This window comes from Rhagoletis pomonella, unplaced genomic scaffold (assembly GCF_013731165.1).
Source record: "Rhagoletis pomonella isolate Grant_MI unplaced genomic scaffold, Rhpom_1.0 Rhpom_scaffold_05470, whole genome shotgun sequence".
NCBI lineage: Eukaryota > Metazoa > Arthropoda > Insecta > Diptera > Tephritidae > Rhagoletis > Rhagoletis pomonella.
In genome coordinates, this window is record NW_023464008.1 from 1 (window position 1) to 12,146 (window position 12,146).

The 12,146-nt window shown below is 40.2% G+C and overlaps 2 protein-coding genes across 7 annotated transcripts; one reads left to right on the forward strand and one right to left on the reverse strand.

The window, feature by feature from the left end:
- Positions 1-1,149: 1,149 nt before the first annotated feature.
- On the forward strand, positions 1,150-4,105 carry LOC118755148 (P3 protein-like). 6 transcript variants are annotated; one of them, XM_036490003.1, is made up of 5 exons: positions 1,221-1,328; positions 1,395-1,503; positions 1,569-1,922; positions 2,743-3,566; positions 3,633-4,105. In XM_036490003.1, the coding sequence occupies exons 3-5, from the start codon at positions 1,688-1,690 to the stop codon at positions 3,951-3,953; spliced, it is 1,380 nt and encodes a 459-aa protein (XP_036345896.1). In that variant the 5' UTR covers positions 1,221-1,328; positions 1,395-1,503; positions 1,569-1,687; the 3' UTR covers positions 3,954-4,105. The 6 variants fall into 6 exon arrangements, with proteins under 6 accessions (XP_036345893.1, XP_036345892.1, XP_036345895.1 ...); XM_036490000.1 differs by lacking the exon at positions 1,221-1,328 and adding an exon at positions 1,150-1,168 and having other exon boundaries at positions 1,395-1,922; XM_036489999.1 differs by having other exon boundaries at positions 1,214-1,298; positions 1,395-1,922.
- A 48-nt stretch (positions 4,106-4,153) lies between these two features.
- LOC118755146 (anaphase-promoting complex subunit 1-like) lies at positions 4,154-12,146 on the reverse strand. The gene is made up of 18 exons (XM_036489996.1): positions 12,059-12,146; positions 11,595-11,997; positions 11,350-11,538; positions 10,835-11,293; positions 10,657-10,792; positions 10,306-10,461; positions 10,054-10,249; positions 9,795-9,991; positions 9,606-9,713; positions 8,918-9,542; positions 8,592-8,852; positions 8,368-8,530; positions 7,179-8,255; positions 6,332-6,872; positions 5,818-6,273; positions 5,382-5,636; positions 4,994-5,321; positions 4,154-4,869 (listed from the first exon to the last, which is right to left on the reverse strand). The coding sequence occupies exons 1-18, from the start codon at positions 12,080-12,082 to the stop codon at positions 4,435-4,437; spliced, it is 6,009 nt and encodes a 2,002-aa protein (XP_036345889.1). The 5' UTR covers positions 12,083-12,146; the 3' UTR covers positions 4,154-4,434.

Genomic DNA, 12,146 nt, shown 5'->3' on the forward strand with positions numbered 1-12,146 from the left:
GTATGCAGCTTTCGAGATCATTAAATTTTAGTATAATAAAGTGCAAGTTGAAAGTGGCTAAGAGCTTAGATTGATATTTAATAATATAACAAACGCTTTTGTTATCCTTTAGCATGCAGCTGTGCTCGACATGTTAGCGAAAAAAATTATTAAAAATAAACGCGACCTCTTAGCCACTTGCAAATTGCACTTTATTATACTAAAATGTATTGATCTATAAAACTGCTTACCCAACAGTTTTCTAGAAACTAAAATTTTCTTTTAAATTTTGGTGTGAACATTTTTTTATAACATTTCAAATTTTTCTTGTTCTTTTTTCGTTCTGGGGGAACTTTACAATTGTTTTCAATTAGTTTTTACTATGTAACATTTATTAACTGGAACAGGAAAATCGATTTTGCTTTTCTTTCTGCACTTTGCACTAAAAATTTTAATATAAACAAATAAATAATTCAAATAATCTCTTGCTAGTTTTGTAAGTTCTTATAAAAAAAAACATCAAATTGGTAAAAAAATTAAGTCTCCACTAAATTATGAACAGTGAAATCTAGTTTTGAACCACTGTGCGCTGCTGCGCATGATTGTGTTATCGGCCAAAGATATGTAAATATGTATGCGCACCGAAAATAAGTATATATCCGTACCTTTGCTGCAAGAGTGTCATAATCAAAAAAAATATATATTTTTTTTTAGTCAAGCATGCACGAAATGACCTCTATTATCTATGTTGTATACAAATTTCATAGCTGTATCGATTAATCATAGCTCATTATAAGAAAATGTGCCTTCATTTTTACTATGGGAGCGTTTTTAAACTGTAAACTTTAAATCCGTTTTTCTCAAGTTTTTGATTTTTTGTATTATGACACTCTTGCAGCAAAGGCACGATATGTATTTCCACGTTTTTTATTAGCTAAAAATACGCTAAAATTACTGAGTGCCGCAGCTGCTAGTAGTCACAAAATGTGATCGCTAACTTATTACTGCTGCTGCATGCTGGACATACATATATGTATATAGAAGATCATTAAATCGTTTGTGCAAGCAAGCGTAGAACTGAGCGAATCAAAACCAAGCTCGTGTTGAGTCTTTGAGCCTGACTTTTCAGAGAGAGAGAGTGTGCGCCGTATGAGAAGTATCCAAGATTGGCGCGCGGCGCTGAGTGGTGGTGTGTACTGATGGCGGTTACTTTCCATTTACTGCGCTGTTTACGCTCAGCGTTTGTTTTGCTGCTTCATTTGTGTCTCGACTTTGCGTTGGCTTCGGTGTTTGCACACCTTTTCGTCGTGTTTATTAGTGTATTTTTCGGCTTATTAAATTGTGATTTAGTAATTACATTTTTGGACTTTTACACAACTGTTTTGAGTTTATTTTCCTTTCCAATATGTTTGTAGCAAGTGTAAAGTTGGAGAAAAATTGCTTGGGCATGTGAAGAAAAATCCATTATTTGTGGGGACTTGAAGATAGCCTGAAGATACCTGTTTCTGATAAGCACACATGAGAGTGAGGAAATATACGCACATAAAAAGTTATGTATTCACATATATATGTACTCCCGGCATGAATAGCGATTTGGTATTTTGGTGTAACAACTAGCAAATTAGTATTTGCGATAAATTTTCAAGTCGACGCAGCGCAAAAAAAAAATCTAAAAACCATTTATTTCTAAGCTCCGTAGCCACCTACAATGCATCCACGTAACAGCAATTTTGCAATATTATTTTGTGGCATTCTGTTTGCCGCAATTTCGTTGTTAACAGCGCCAACAACAGCACAGCAGCAACAAGTTACCGTGCACCTGTTGGGAGTGGGGAGCGAACGAGAGGCAATTGTTGATGCCCCCAACTGGCATGCAAAATTCACACCCCAGCAGTTGCAAATGCATATGGGCACCAGCGCTGAAGTATTGCTGGAACTAACAGGTATGCACAATTTACACATAATGTTAAGTGGGTGAATAACAGAGGTGCACTTTTTGCTGTTAAATGCCCTGTAATGGGAATGTAATTTCTGAAATGTGCAGTAAATACTGCTTGGTTTTAAATATATGTACATATATATTTTGTGAAACTTTTTATTAAAAAAAAATAAATAAATAACTATATATAAAAATTAGACCGTAGCACGATGTAAAGGCCAAAAAAGTTCGAATTGTCTTCAAGCGTTTTTTCTAAATTTTTTTGCAAGCTTTTTTCTATCGTATATAGGGGGTACCATTTGCAGAAAAAAATTATAATTTTTTAATTTGTCTTGATAGGATATTCATTTTTTATACAAATAAAACCGATTTAGGTTCTTTTAACAGGATGGCAAAAAACATTTACACTCCTGAAACTCTCATAGTGAGTGCTGAAAATCGCTTGGAGCAAATTAAGCTTTTTTTTGTAATACGGTCTAATGCACATGAACCGAGGTCGTCAAAATCGATTTCTGATTAAGAGATAATTGTTAGGGTAACAATTTGTCTACATAAATGATTTTAGAATTTCTATTAACCACTTTTTGACCAAAATCAGACTACCGCAACCGTTGCCAGAAATGGTTTGAAAACTCAAAATCTTTATTTAATCGAGTAGGAAATAAAAGCTGCCTTTTTTACTAGTCCTTTTTTGGAATACGATGTTCTTCCAAGTGATTTTTTTTTCTAAAAACAATTAAATAAAACTAATTTTTATCTGTTATATACCCAAAGCTTAATACAATTTTATAAGAATATTCATACCACTCATAAATTCTTCACAGATTTGCCCCTGAACGCCGCATTTGAAGTGCTTAGTGAGAATCCTAATTTGGCCAGTGTGCAGCATCTCATACCAGCGGATGTTATTAATTCAACTACCCTTGAATGGCGCGGTAACATCACAGTCGATGCCATCTTTCTTGGCTCCACAAAAGCCTTTGTGCGTCGCGTCAATACCACAGATCGCGCTGACGGTACGCTCGAGCTAACAATCATACGACGCACGCGCATCATCGATCACATCTTTACCGGTTCTGTTGCGTTACTCGTCTCGCTGTTGTACATAAATTTCGGCGCCGCTTTAGATGTAACAGTGTTGCGCAGCTTATTGGCGCGTCCTGTTGCGCCCATCATTGGCTTTCTTACGCAGTTTATTATTATGCCCCTCTTGGGCTATGGTCTGGGTGTGCTCATATTTCCCGATTCGCCAGAATTGCAGCTCGGTCTCTTTTTTACGGGCGTTTCTCCGAGTGGTGGCGCATCCAATATCTGGGCTGTCATCTTGGGTGGCAATATTAATCTATCCGTGCTGATGACCACCATTAGCAATTTTGCTGCTTTTGGCATGATGCCATTGTGGATTTTCACGCTCGGTCAATTGATTTTCGATCGTGCAAACATTACAGTGCCCTATGCAAATATTGCTACATTTGCGGTATCGCTAGTAGTGCCGCTTGCCATCGGACTGGTCATACAACGTTGGTTACCACGCGTAGCACGTGTGCTGGTACGGTTGCTCAAGCCGATTTCCACCTGCCTCATACTTTTTATTGTAATTTTTGCGATCGTTACAAACCTTTACTTGTTCAAATTGTTCTCGTGGCAGGTAAGTGAAAGAGAGTGGCCGAGTTTTAATATGTTTTAATTAAAATTTTTTTGATTGTTTTCACAGATTATTGTTGCCGGGTTGGCGCTGCCTTGGCTGGGTTACGTGTTTGGGTGGTGTGCGGCGAAAGCTTTGCGTCGCAGCTCCGTTGATTCCCTCACGATTGCCATTGAGACTGGCATACAAAATACGGGCATTTCGATTTTCCTTTTGCGCTTCAGTTTGCCGCAACCAGAAGCCGATCTGACCACAGTCATACCTGTCTCTGTGGCCATTCTAACACCGTTCCCACTACTAGGCTTGTATATCTATAAGCGTTGCGCTGAGCGTGGCATCGTAGAGGGACAAGTGGACACGCAAACGATTACACCAACTCATAGAAATTAGGGGACAAAGCGTGCACAGGGAGTTCGGAAGTGATCTTTACGGAGTTTTATTATTACATCACAACTTAGATATTTCATGGGTAGAGGGGCTTACAAAAAAGCGCCAGCATATTTTTTTGTTTGTGGTTTTATTACATTTTTTTTATCGTAGCCTTAACGTATTACGAAGACTTCTTAACAATGCGACAGTAAAAAAATAGCTTTAAAGTTTGTTAAAAAATTGTGCCGCAAAAAGAGTCGCCTTTATCCTCGCTTCTCGGATAGAAATAAATTAGCATTTGTTAGCGTGTAATGCGCCTGCATTTTACATTTAAAAGCAATATTCTATATTTATATTTTCTGTTTAAATTATACACAACAATTTTGTGCAATAAATCTTTTATTTAAATACAAAAACGGACCCACTTTAATCTCTAAACACGCCATTTTTTCTGTAGCAAAATTAGTTTTAAATTTCTTTTGTGGCAGAGAAATAGCTTTTTCTAAGCAGCTTCATTGCCACTTGTTTGTAGCAGCACTTTAATTAAACAATTTATAGTTTGTACATCTAGATTGAGTTTCTTAAACTCGTATAAATACCTTATGTAATTAACTGTACCGCTAAGATCGACCAAATTCAGCAAATTCGGCGTTAAATTATAACAATTTACTACAGCGAGTAAACGCGCTACCTCCTCCGCTGTAAGATCAGTAACAACGCTTGGCTCAAAGCTGCTGGCGCTGATGAAGCGACGCAATGGCGCCGCTAACACTCGCCGCGTATTCTCAATGAACATTTTGAATCTTTCCAGCTGCGCATGCATCAGTTCGCTGGTCAGCAATATATGTGGTTGCTCATATTTTTGCATATACAAATCAATCAACTTAATTTGCCAAACATCGTTGCATTGGGGCTTAACTTGCATGCGTTGGATGAGCTGTGAGTATGTGAGAAAAATTATTTGTAAGCAATGTGTAATGTTTAAGGTTTTTCGTTTCGTGAAGTAAATTACACTTCCGTGCTTTATTTAGGGTCGGGTAAATATTGCATATCTTACTCACATTGAAAGTCGTCAGATAAATGGGTAACACATGCATCTTATCCTTGATGACGGCATTGTAGAAGAGCATTGTTAGCTGCTGTATCTTAAGCAATTCGTCTTGTGTAATAACCTCGGCATCGATATGTAAAAACCGATCGGTGAAACTCGTAACGAATGGATCATTGGAGAAGCGCTCCAGTGCAGTAGCATTAACATGCCAGCATGTATACTGCTCGGTGGTGAGCGTTTGCGCAAAGAGGCTCTTCAGACGATCGGGATCTTCCAGGTGAGAAAGGCAGCCGGAACGTTTTTTAATATCAATACAAGCGGAGTTTTTTAAAGCTTTGCTGAAAGTTTAAAAAAATTTATTTGTGTAAACAATTAAAAATATCGTAATTTACGCTTACATCAATTGCGACCAATTGCGTTCCTTCTCAAAGCAAACTGGCCAATAATTGGCGTCGTCTACGATTACTTTCTGCAAATTGTCTAGAGGTGGCAGCATGCAGGGTGCCATGGGGAGGCGACGCAGTTCCTTACTACCCACTTCCAGCACTGATATTTGACAGAGACATAACTTTTTCGTATCGATATCCCGTGGCAGAAAGAGACGCGGTTCCACGGCCAGCACATACAAATGGCGGAAGGCTTGCAGATGATATCTAAGAAAAATTATGTGATTAAGTAAAAGTATTACTGTATCTGGGCCACAATACGGAAGTGAAACTTTTCTCAAATAGTTTCTGGTTTGATTTCAAATTCCCGACAAAGAGCGAATAAGGAAGGGAGACGCACTTCCGTTTAATCCGTATTATAGACTTTTTATTTTAATCTTTCACTCACCTATTGTCGTTGCTGTGATTCGGAAATTTGGGAAAGAATGCACAAATCAACGCCGCCACCGCTTCCGGAGTATTAGCAATCGTATAGCGTCCGGCACCCAAGAAGAGCAACCCCAGCGACATGTGTATAGCCATTTGTGAACCGAATGTGACATTAGGATTGTAATTGACGCGACAACGATCACGAAAACTGATGCGTGAACGCAAATAACGTATGATGCGCAAGATTTCCAGATCCCCCGAACCGGCGAAAACCAATGAGATTGCAATCAGAATAACCATTAGGCAACACTCCACCGTTGTGTAGCCAGCGAATTCGAATACATGTTTACTTTGAAAACCAATAAATGTTTTAAGTGCTTTATGCAAGGTTTTGAAAGCTTCCGGATTCTCGCTACCCGCGTATTTGAGACCCATGCAGAATGAAGCGCCCGCAATGACATTGCACCAAGCTTGACTGTAAGTCAGAGTAAATAGTTAACTAAATTTGTATATTTATTTGTGTAAATACTCACGCTTCGGATTCATAGTCAACGCTCGTCTCGTACTTATCACCCCAATAGTAGGGACGTTCGAGATCTATTTTGAAATTCGACGGAAACTGGCCAAATAACCACTCAGCGTCGGGCTTTATATCGGCCCAGAGTATTAAACCGCGCGCAATCGAGCGCAACATAAGCAAGTCGGGACGCACCAAGTCAAGCAGATAATGCGTGTTTGGTGGATCCATCCACTCGGCGACGGCGCGATTATTCGTATTGAAGAACATGAGGCCGAGTGCTAGTGTCGCACCGGGTGCAGTAACATCGATATTGACATTGTCACCTTCGCGCACTTGAAATGAAGGCAATTTGTATTTTTCCTTTTGCGAGCCGGTGAGTTGTCGTTTATTGCCGCCAACCATGTAATAGTGGAGTGTATCGGGAATTTGAAGATCAAGCAGGCCGGCTGGCGAATCACCCAGGCCCAACGTGACTAAGCCCAATGCAAGACCGGCGGTCAAAGCATACGATTCGCGTTCGATGCTATTCTCCATTTCCGGACCAGGTGGCCGACCTGCAGAATGGATTTAAAAAGTATGAAGAACTGGAAAAGCAATTTTTTTCTTCTTATTTTGCGATGTAACCGCATAAGCAACCTGGACCGAGTCTCATAGTCGTTAACTTAAACACTAATAATTTATTTTTTTTTAACTTGCCACTCAGCTTAACAAGCCTTTTTCTTACGCCAGACTCTGTAGAAACAGCCGGCTTCCTTGATCTGCCCGTAGATGAAAAGTGGTGCCGATACAACAATAACAACTAACTTCGGTAGTATATTTAAAAAAAAAGAAGAAATTTGAGTAATTTTTCAGCCACTCACCTACTTCCTGCAACAGCACCTCGGCAATATGACGTTTCGCAGATCCCTGATACAACAGTCCGATGCCCATGAGTGAAGCTACCTGTATATTTTGTGGTATATCCAATTCCAAAGCGGTCGTTGGCAACAACGCTTCAATGTGTAAACTCAATAATTTTGTTGTTGTATTATCCATACCACCACGATGCGTTGCAGAAATGCCCAAGAGCAAACCGACGCTAGTCATCTCATCACATTTTACCAAATATTCATAGATGCTCATAAACGAAAGTGTTTTAAGGTGACCATTCAATCCGAGGGCCATGAGGAAGCCCGCATGCTCCGTCGAAACGTCTTCTTGTCCCTTAGGTTTATTATAAACGATCCATGTCGAGTCTACATCGCGTGCTTGCGGTGAAATTTTCAAACCCGCAGCGACGCCATTGTGGAATGAGGGCCAAAGACTCATATTCGGCGGTAGTTCGATTTGTTGCATTTCAATTGTGGCACCCTTTACCGGCTCCTTGCCTGAGAGACACAACTTGGGTATTGGCATCAACTCGGTGGGTGTTGGTATGGAAGTGCGCAGCGTAAACATACCACGTCCCAATGGCAGCGCCATGGTGCGTTTGCACAGTGCAAACAACTGACGTTCTTGCTCCTCTATGAAACGATGATCAGTCATGCCTGGCTTCTGCACAATGTCAATCAGCACAGGCTCTGAAGAGGTGAGTAGTCGACGTACTTCGGCAATGCGCATATCATCGGGAAAGCGTAGATTTAATAGCTTTGTATCAATATTGTCCATGCCATCGTCGAGTGCTGCCTCCATGTGTGAGATGCCATTGGTGGCGGGTGGACAGCGAGCGGACAAAGAATCCTCAGCATCCACATGTGATTTTGGTTGCAGTCTACCGACCGCATGAGATGGCAAATTGTCTTGCAACAGCGCATGCGCAACCAACTCAGTACGCAAAATTAGCTCATAAGTGGCGGCTGAACAGCCGATAGGAGGCGAAAGGCGCGCATGCTCCAGACATTCCGCTATGATGAGATGCAGCGCGACAGGGAGGCGTGAAATGTCGGCGCGTGTGATTCCTGTAGAATAAATATGCAGTAGACAAAGTAAAATTACAAATTATAAAGTGTTGGTGTAAGAGGTGCATCTTTTTTAATTTAGAAGAAAATATATGTATTGTCGTCTACTTACCCATATTGATGAGCATTTGTATGACTTGCTCGGAACGCGGCACATTCGTTGATATAAAACGCTTAGGGCGCTTAGGATAATACGTTTGGACTGAGTCAACAAATTCTAAAGGTTTGATCCATTCTTTAATTTTCTTCTTGCCGTGCATTATCAGAGAAACCACCTTTATATGTATATAAAGTAATATTAGGTTGAGAAAACTTTCTATTAGCATTTTTGTCTACCTGTAGCACATTTCGGCTCATATCGTTGAGCCCGTCTACAAATGTATACTGTAGGGTATCTTTGTCTTTTAAAATATGTTCCACCTGCGTGTAAACGCTTGGCGCAGGCACCTGTAGTAGCTCCTTATGAGTCATTAGAGCCGCATGTTCTTCGGTAAGCTGACACAATTTCGCCATTGAGTGCACTAAGTGTGGAAAATCCAACGTATAATGAAATACATACATTGTCAGTTGCATATCGAGTGCAAATTGATGTAAAAACTACATGAATATAACAAAAACATGAAAGTTTATATTTTATAAAATTTTGCACACACAACGCTAACCTTTGCCAAATACGGCAGGCAATCATGCATCGTTTCATCCAACTTAAAATCTTCATAAAGCAAGTGGAAACCATAGAATATGGCTGGTATAGTGTTGAATAAACAAGCGCTTGTATCGACATTGCTCGCCACAGCCGCAGTCGCTCCTTGCTCCGTTTCCATCTTCATGTTGGCGCTCACACCGCCGCTACTACCAGCGCCATCTTCATTGAGCACAGCCAGCATGAATTCCCAATCCTCATTGGTACCTTCAGTGATTTCATCATTTTTTCGCCGCTTTTTCGGTTCTTCTGCATTGAAAGAGGCCGATGCGTTGGTGGTGGCCTCATGTGTAGCCGCACCACAGCCCATTAAATCAGTTAGTAGATTACGAAAAATATGCCACTCCTGTTCAATGCTGTAATCACGAGAACCAGGCGGATTACGCGCACCATACCAGCGAGTCATTAGAAGCATAAATTGTTCTCTGTTTAATATACGTCGCAATGTACCAATGCAGCGTGAAATGAATTTTGTTTCATTGAATTGTGGCAACTCAATGCGATACATTTTCCCGAAAGGATAGACCAATGTGAGGCGATTACCAGCAGGGTCACGTAGGCTTAAGCAAATATTGCTAGTGTTGCTGCAATTCAAAAAGGTAAACATTTTAAACTATAAACGGCTTTAAAAATATTTTTAGCATTACCGATTTGGAAATTGTGGTTGCAGAGGATGTACAGGCGATAAAAGATGCAATTCATCGCCAAAGGTTGTATCCGAGGGTTTCTGTATTGTGGGTAATAGGCTGCTACGTCTGAAAATCGACGAAATAAAATAAATTTATATCTGAGAACTTCAAATTGAAGAGACATTTATATTTTCACCCTCTTCCTACCGTGGAAATGGCGAGTTGGGTGATTTTCCTGCTAGCGTACTAGCCGTTGCGGTTGGTGTGGGCGTCACATTACCTGCGCCAGAACATACGCTGGTGCTGCCCATAGCTGCAGCTACATGTACTTTAGCGACAAGCACTGCACCCGTATATAATATCAAACTGCCAGAGGGATCCAAAACGGCAATCATGCGTAGGCGCTAAGATTGTGGAATTTAAAGTGTTGTCAAAATTTTTGAATTTTTAAGCAGTATAGAAGTACCTCTAAAGAAACCGCATCCTTGGCTGGAATTGATAAACATTTATTGGATATTTGCAAATCCTTTGTGCCATAATTGCTTAGCCGGACGAGTTGCAGTTTGCACGAAAATGGTAGCAAGTAGCAGAGGTAAGTTTGGGCCACTAGGTCAGTGTGTATGAAAGCACGACTAGAGATTTCACCGAATTCGCGGTTGGTACTAGATGGAAAGCGTAAGTAATATGAATTCATAAAGAAATGAATACTTAGACGCACTTGCCATATGTGTTTTCAGTCCACATATGCTCCAAACATAATTCCGGCACTATAGGTTTTGAAGGTTGAGCCTGACCCACTCTTCGTATGTCTTGCATAGATATTGAGTGTTGACCGATTGATGATTGTAGATGATTCAAAGGCGGAGCAGTCCGACTTAAAAAAAAATTAGGAATTAAGGAAACTATTTTAAAATTTATGTACATATATAACTTATTGACTACTTATTCATATGTATTATAGCCGTTAGGGTAAGAATTATGCAAAAAAGCTTTTAGTATTTAAACGCATAATTTAAAATATATTTAATTAAAATTTCTTAAAATTACTAATTATGTCTGTCATACTAACTTTAAACATCCGAATGCTCCGCTCAATGAGTGAGCACTAGACAAAAACTTGCCAATATGCGCCGAATAGTTAGGATTTCCTAAGCTGGAACGGCCTAAATGTGCTGTACTGTGTTTTGATGTAGCTGAAAACCATACAAATCAAAAAAAAGGACTCACTTTTGCTGCACAAAACTTGCCTGGACCGCCAATACCACCAGCAGTACCCCGATTTATAGAATTATGTGGCAGTCCGCCGACAATGCCAGTGAGCGCAGTTTCATTTTGCGCACTCACATACTGTATTTCCTCCTCAGTTGCCTTCCGAAGTCGTGAAATAAATTGTTTTCCAATTTTGTTGTCATACAGTAGTACCAGCTCTGAATTCTCCGAAGTGAATATTATGCTATAATCGGACTCTACAAGGTAACCAACAACATTTGTAGCTGATTTGCAGAGAACTGGACAAATTTCATCTAACGGATGCGCGAGCGAGAATAGGCGTGGCATTGAAATGGCATGATTTTGGATAACAGCGCTTGAGGCTACTTTCTCCAATAGAATACCATACGATGTGGGCCACACATGCGATACAGGAAACTCGAGATTGCAAAGGAAGTCCTCGCCATTGCTGCAGTAGATGCGGAGTGCAGTTTGATCTAAAAAATTAACTAAATTTAATAACTTATTTGTAGTTCGTTTAATGTTTTCCCACCAATCAAGCAAATAGCACTATAGTCTTCATCCTCTTCTGTATCCAACTTTATGTTACTGCTATTATTGTTGTTGGTTCGCCTATTTCGGCTGCTAGTTACAAAGGACTTGTTGCAGAAAAACGCAAATTTGATTGGTGACTCGCAAGTGAAGCACAAGCGTGGCATTATACTATTATCGTCAAGCAGGCCTGAAAGAAAGACGTTTTGAATGTTAAAAATGAGTTTACCTTACAATCAAAATCACCTTTTGTCCACACTGCTGTATGCTTTTTTACGTATAGTTCCTCTTCGGAATTGACCAAGTACTCGCACATGTAATCAACGTCCGCATAGGCTGCGCGCTGTTGCTGCAATAAATATTCGGCGCTTCCACTGCTACTATTATCATTCGACTTTTCATGGTCAGTTCTATTTTTTTGCCCATCTTTTTGTTGATTACACTGATTGGTACGCACTCCGGTTTTATCGTTTAAGTCCTCGAAAATTTCTCGTACACACCAGAATTCGTTATGCTCATCTGAAGCGGAAATGTTTACATTTTGCATGCGTTGTAGCAGCACATGCTCGGTAGGCAAGTGGTTGTGCTGTTTTACATCAGTGGGACCTGGATGCTCCTCAACCGCCTGACGACCCCGAGGAATGAACTCCTGCAGGCAGAAAGGTGGTTACTTTCCAATAGAGATTTTCGGACGATTGTGGGCCACTTACCAAAGGTTCAGAGGCGGCAATCATAACTTCGCTAGTTTCATCCAGATTTGCAAAATTTGCAGTTTAAAATGTTGTAAATAAATTTTAG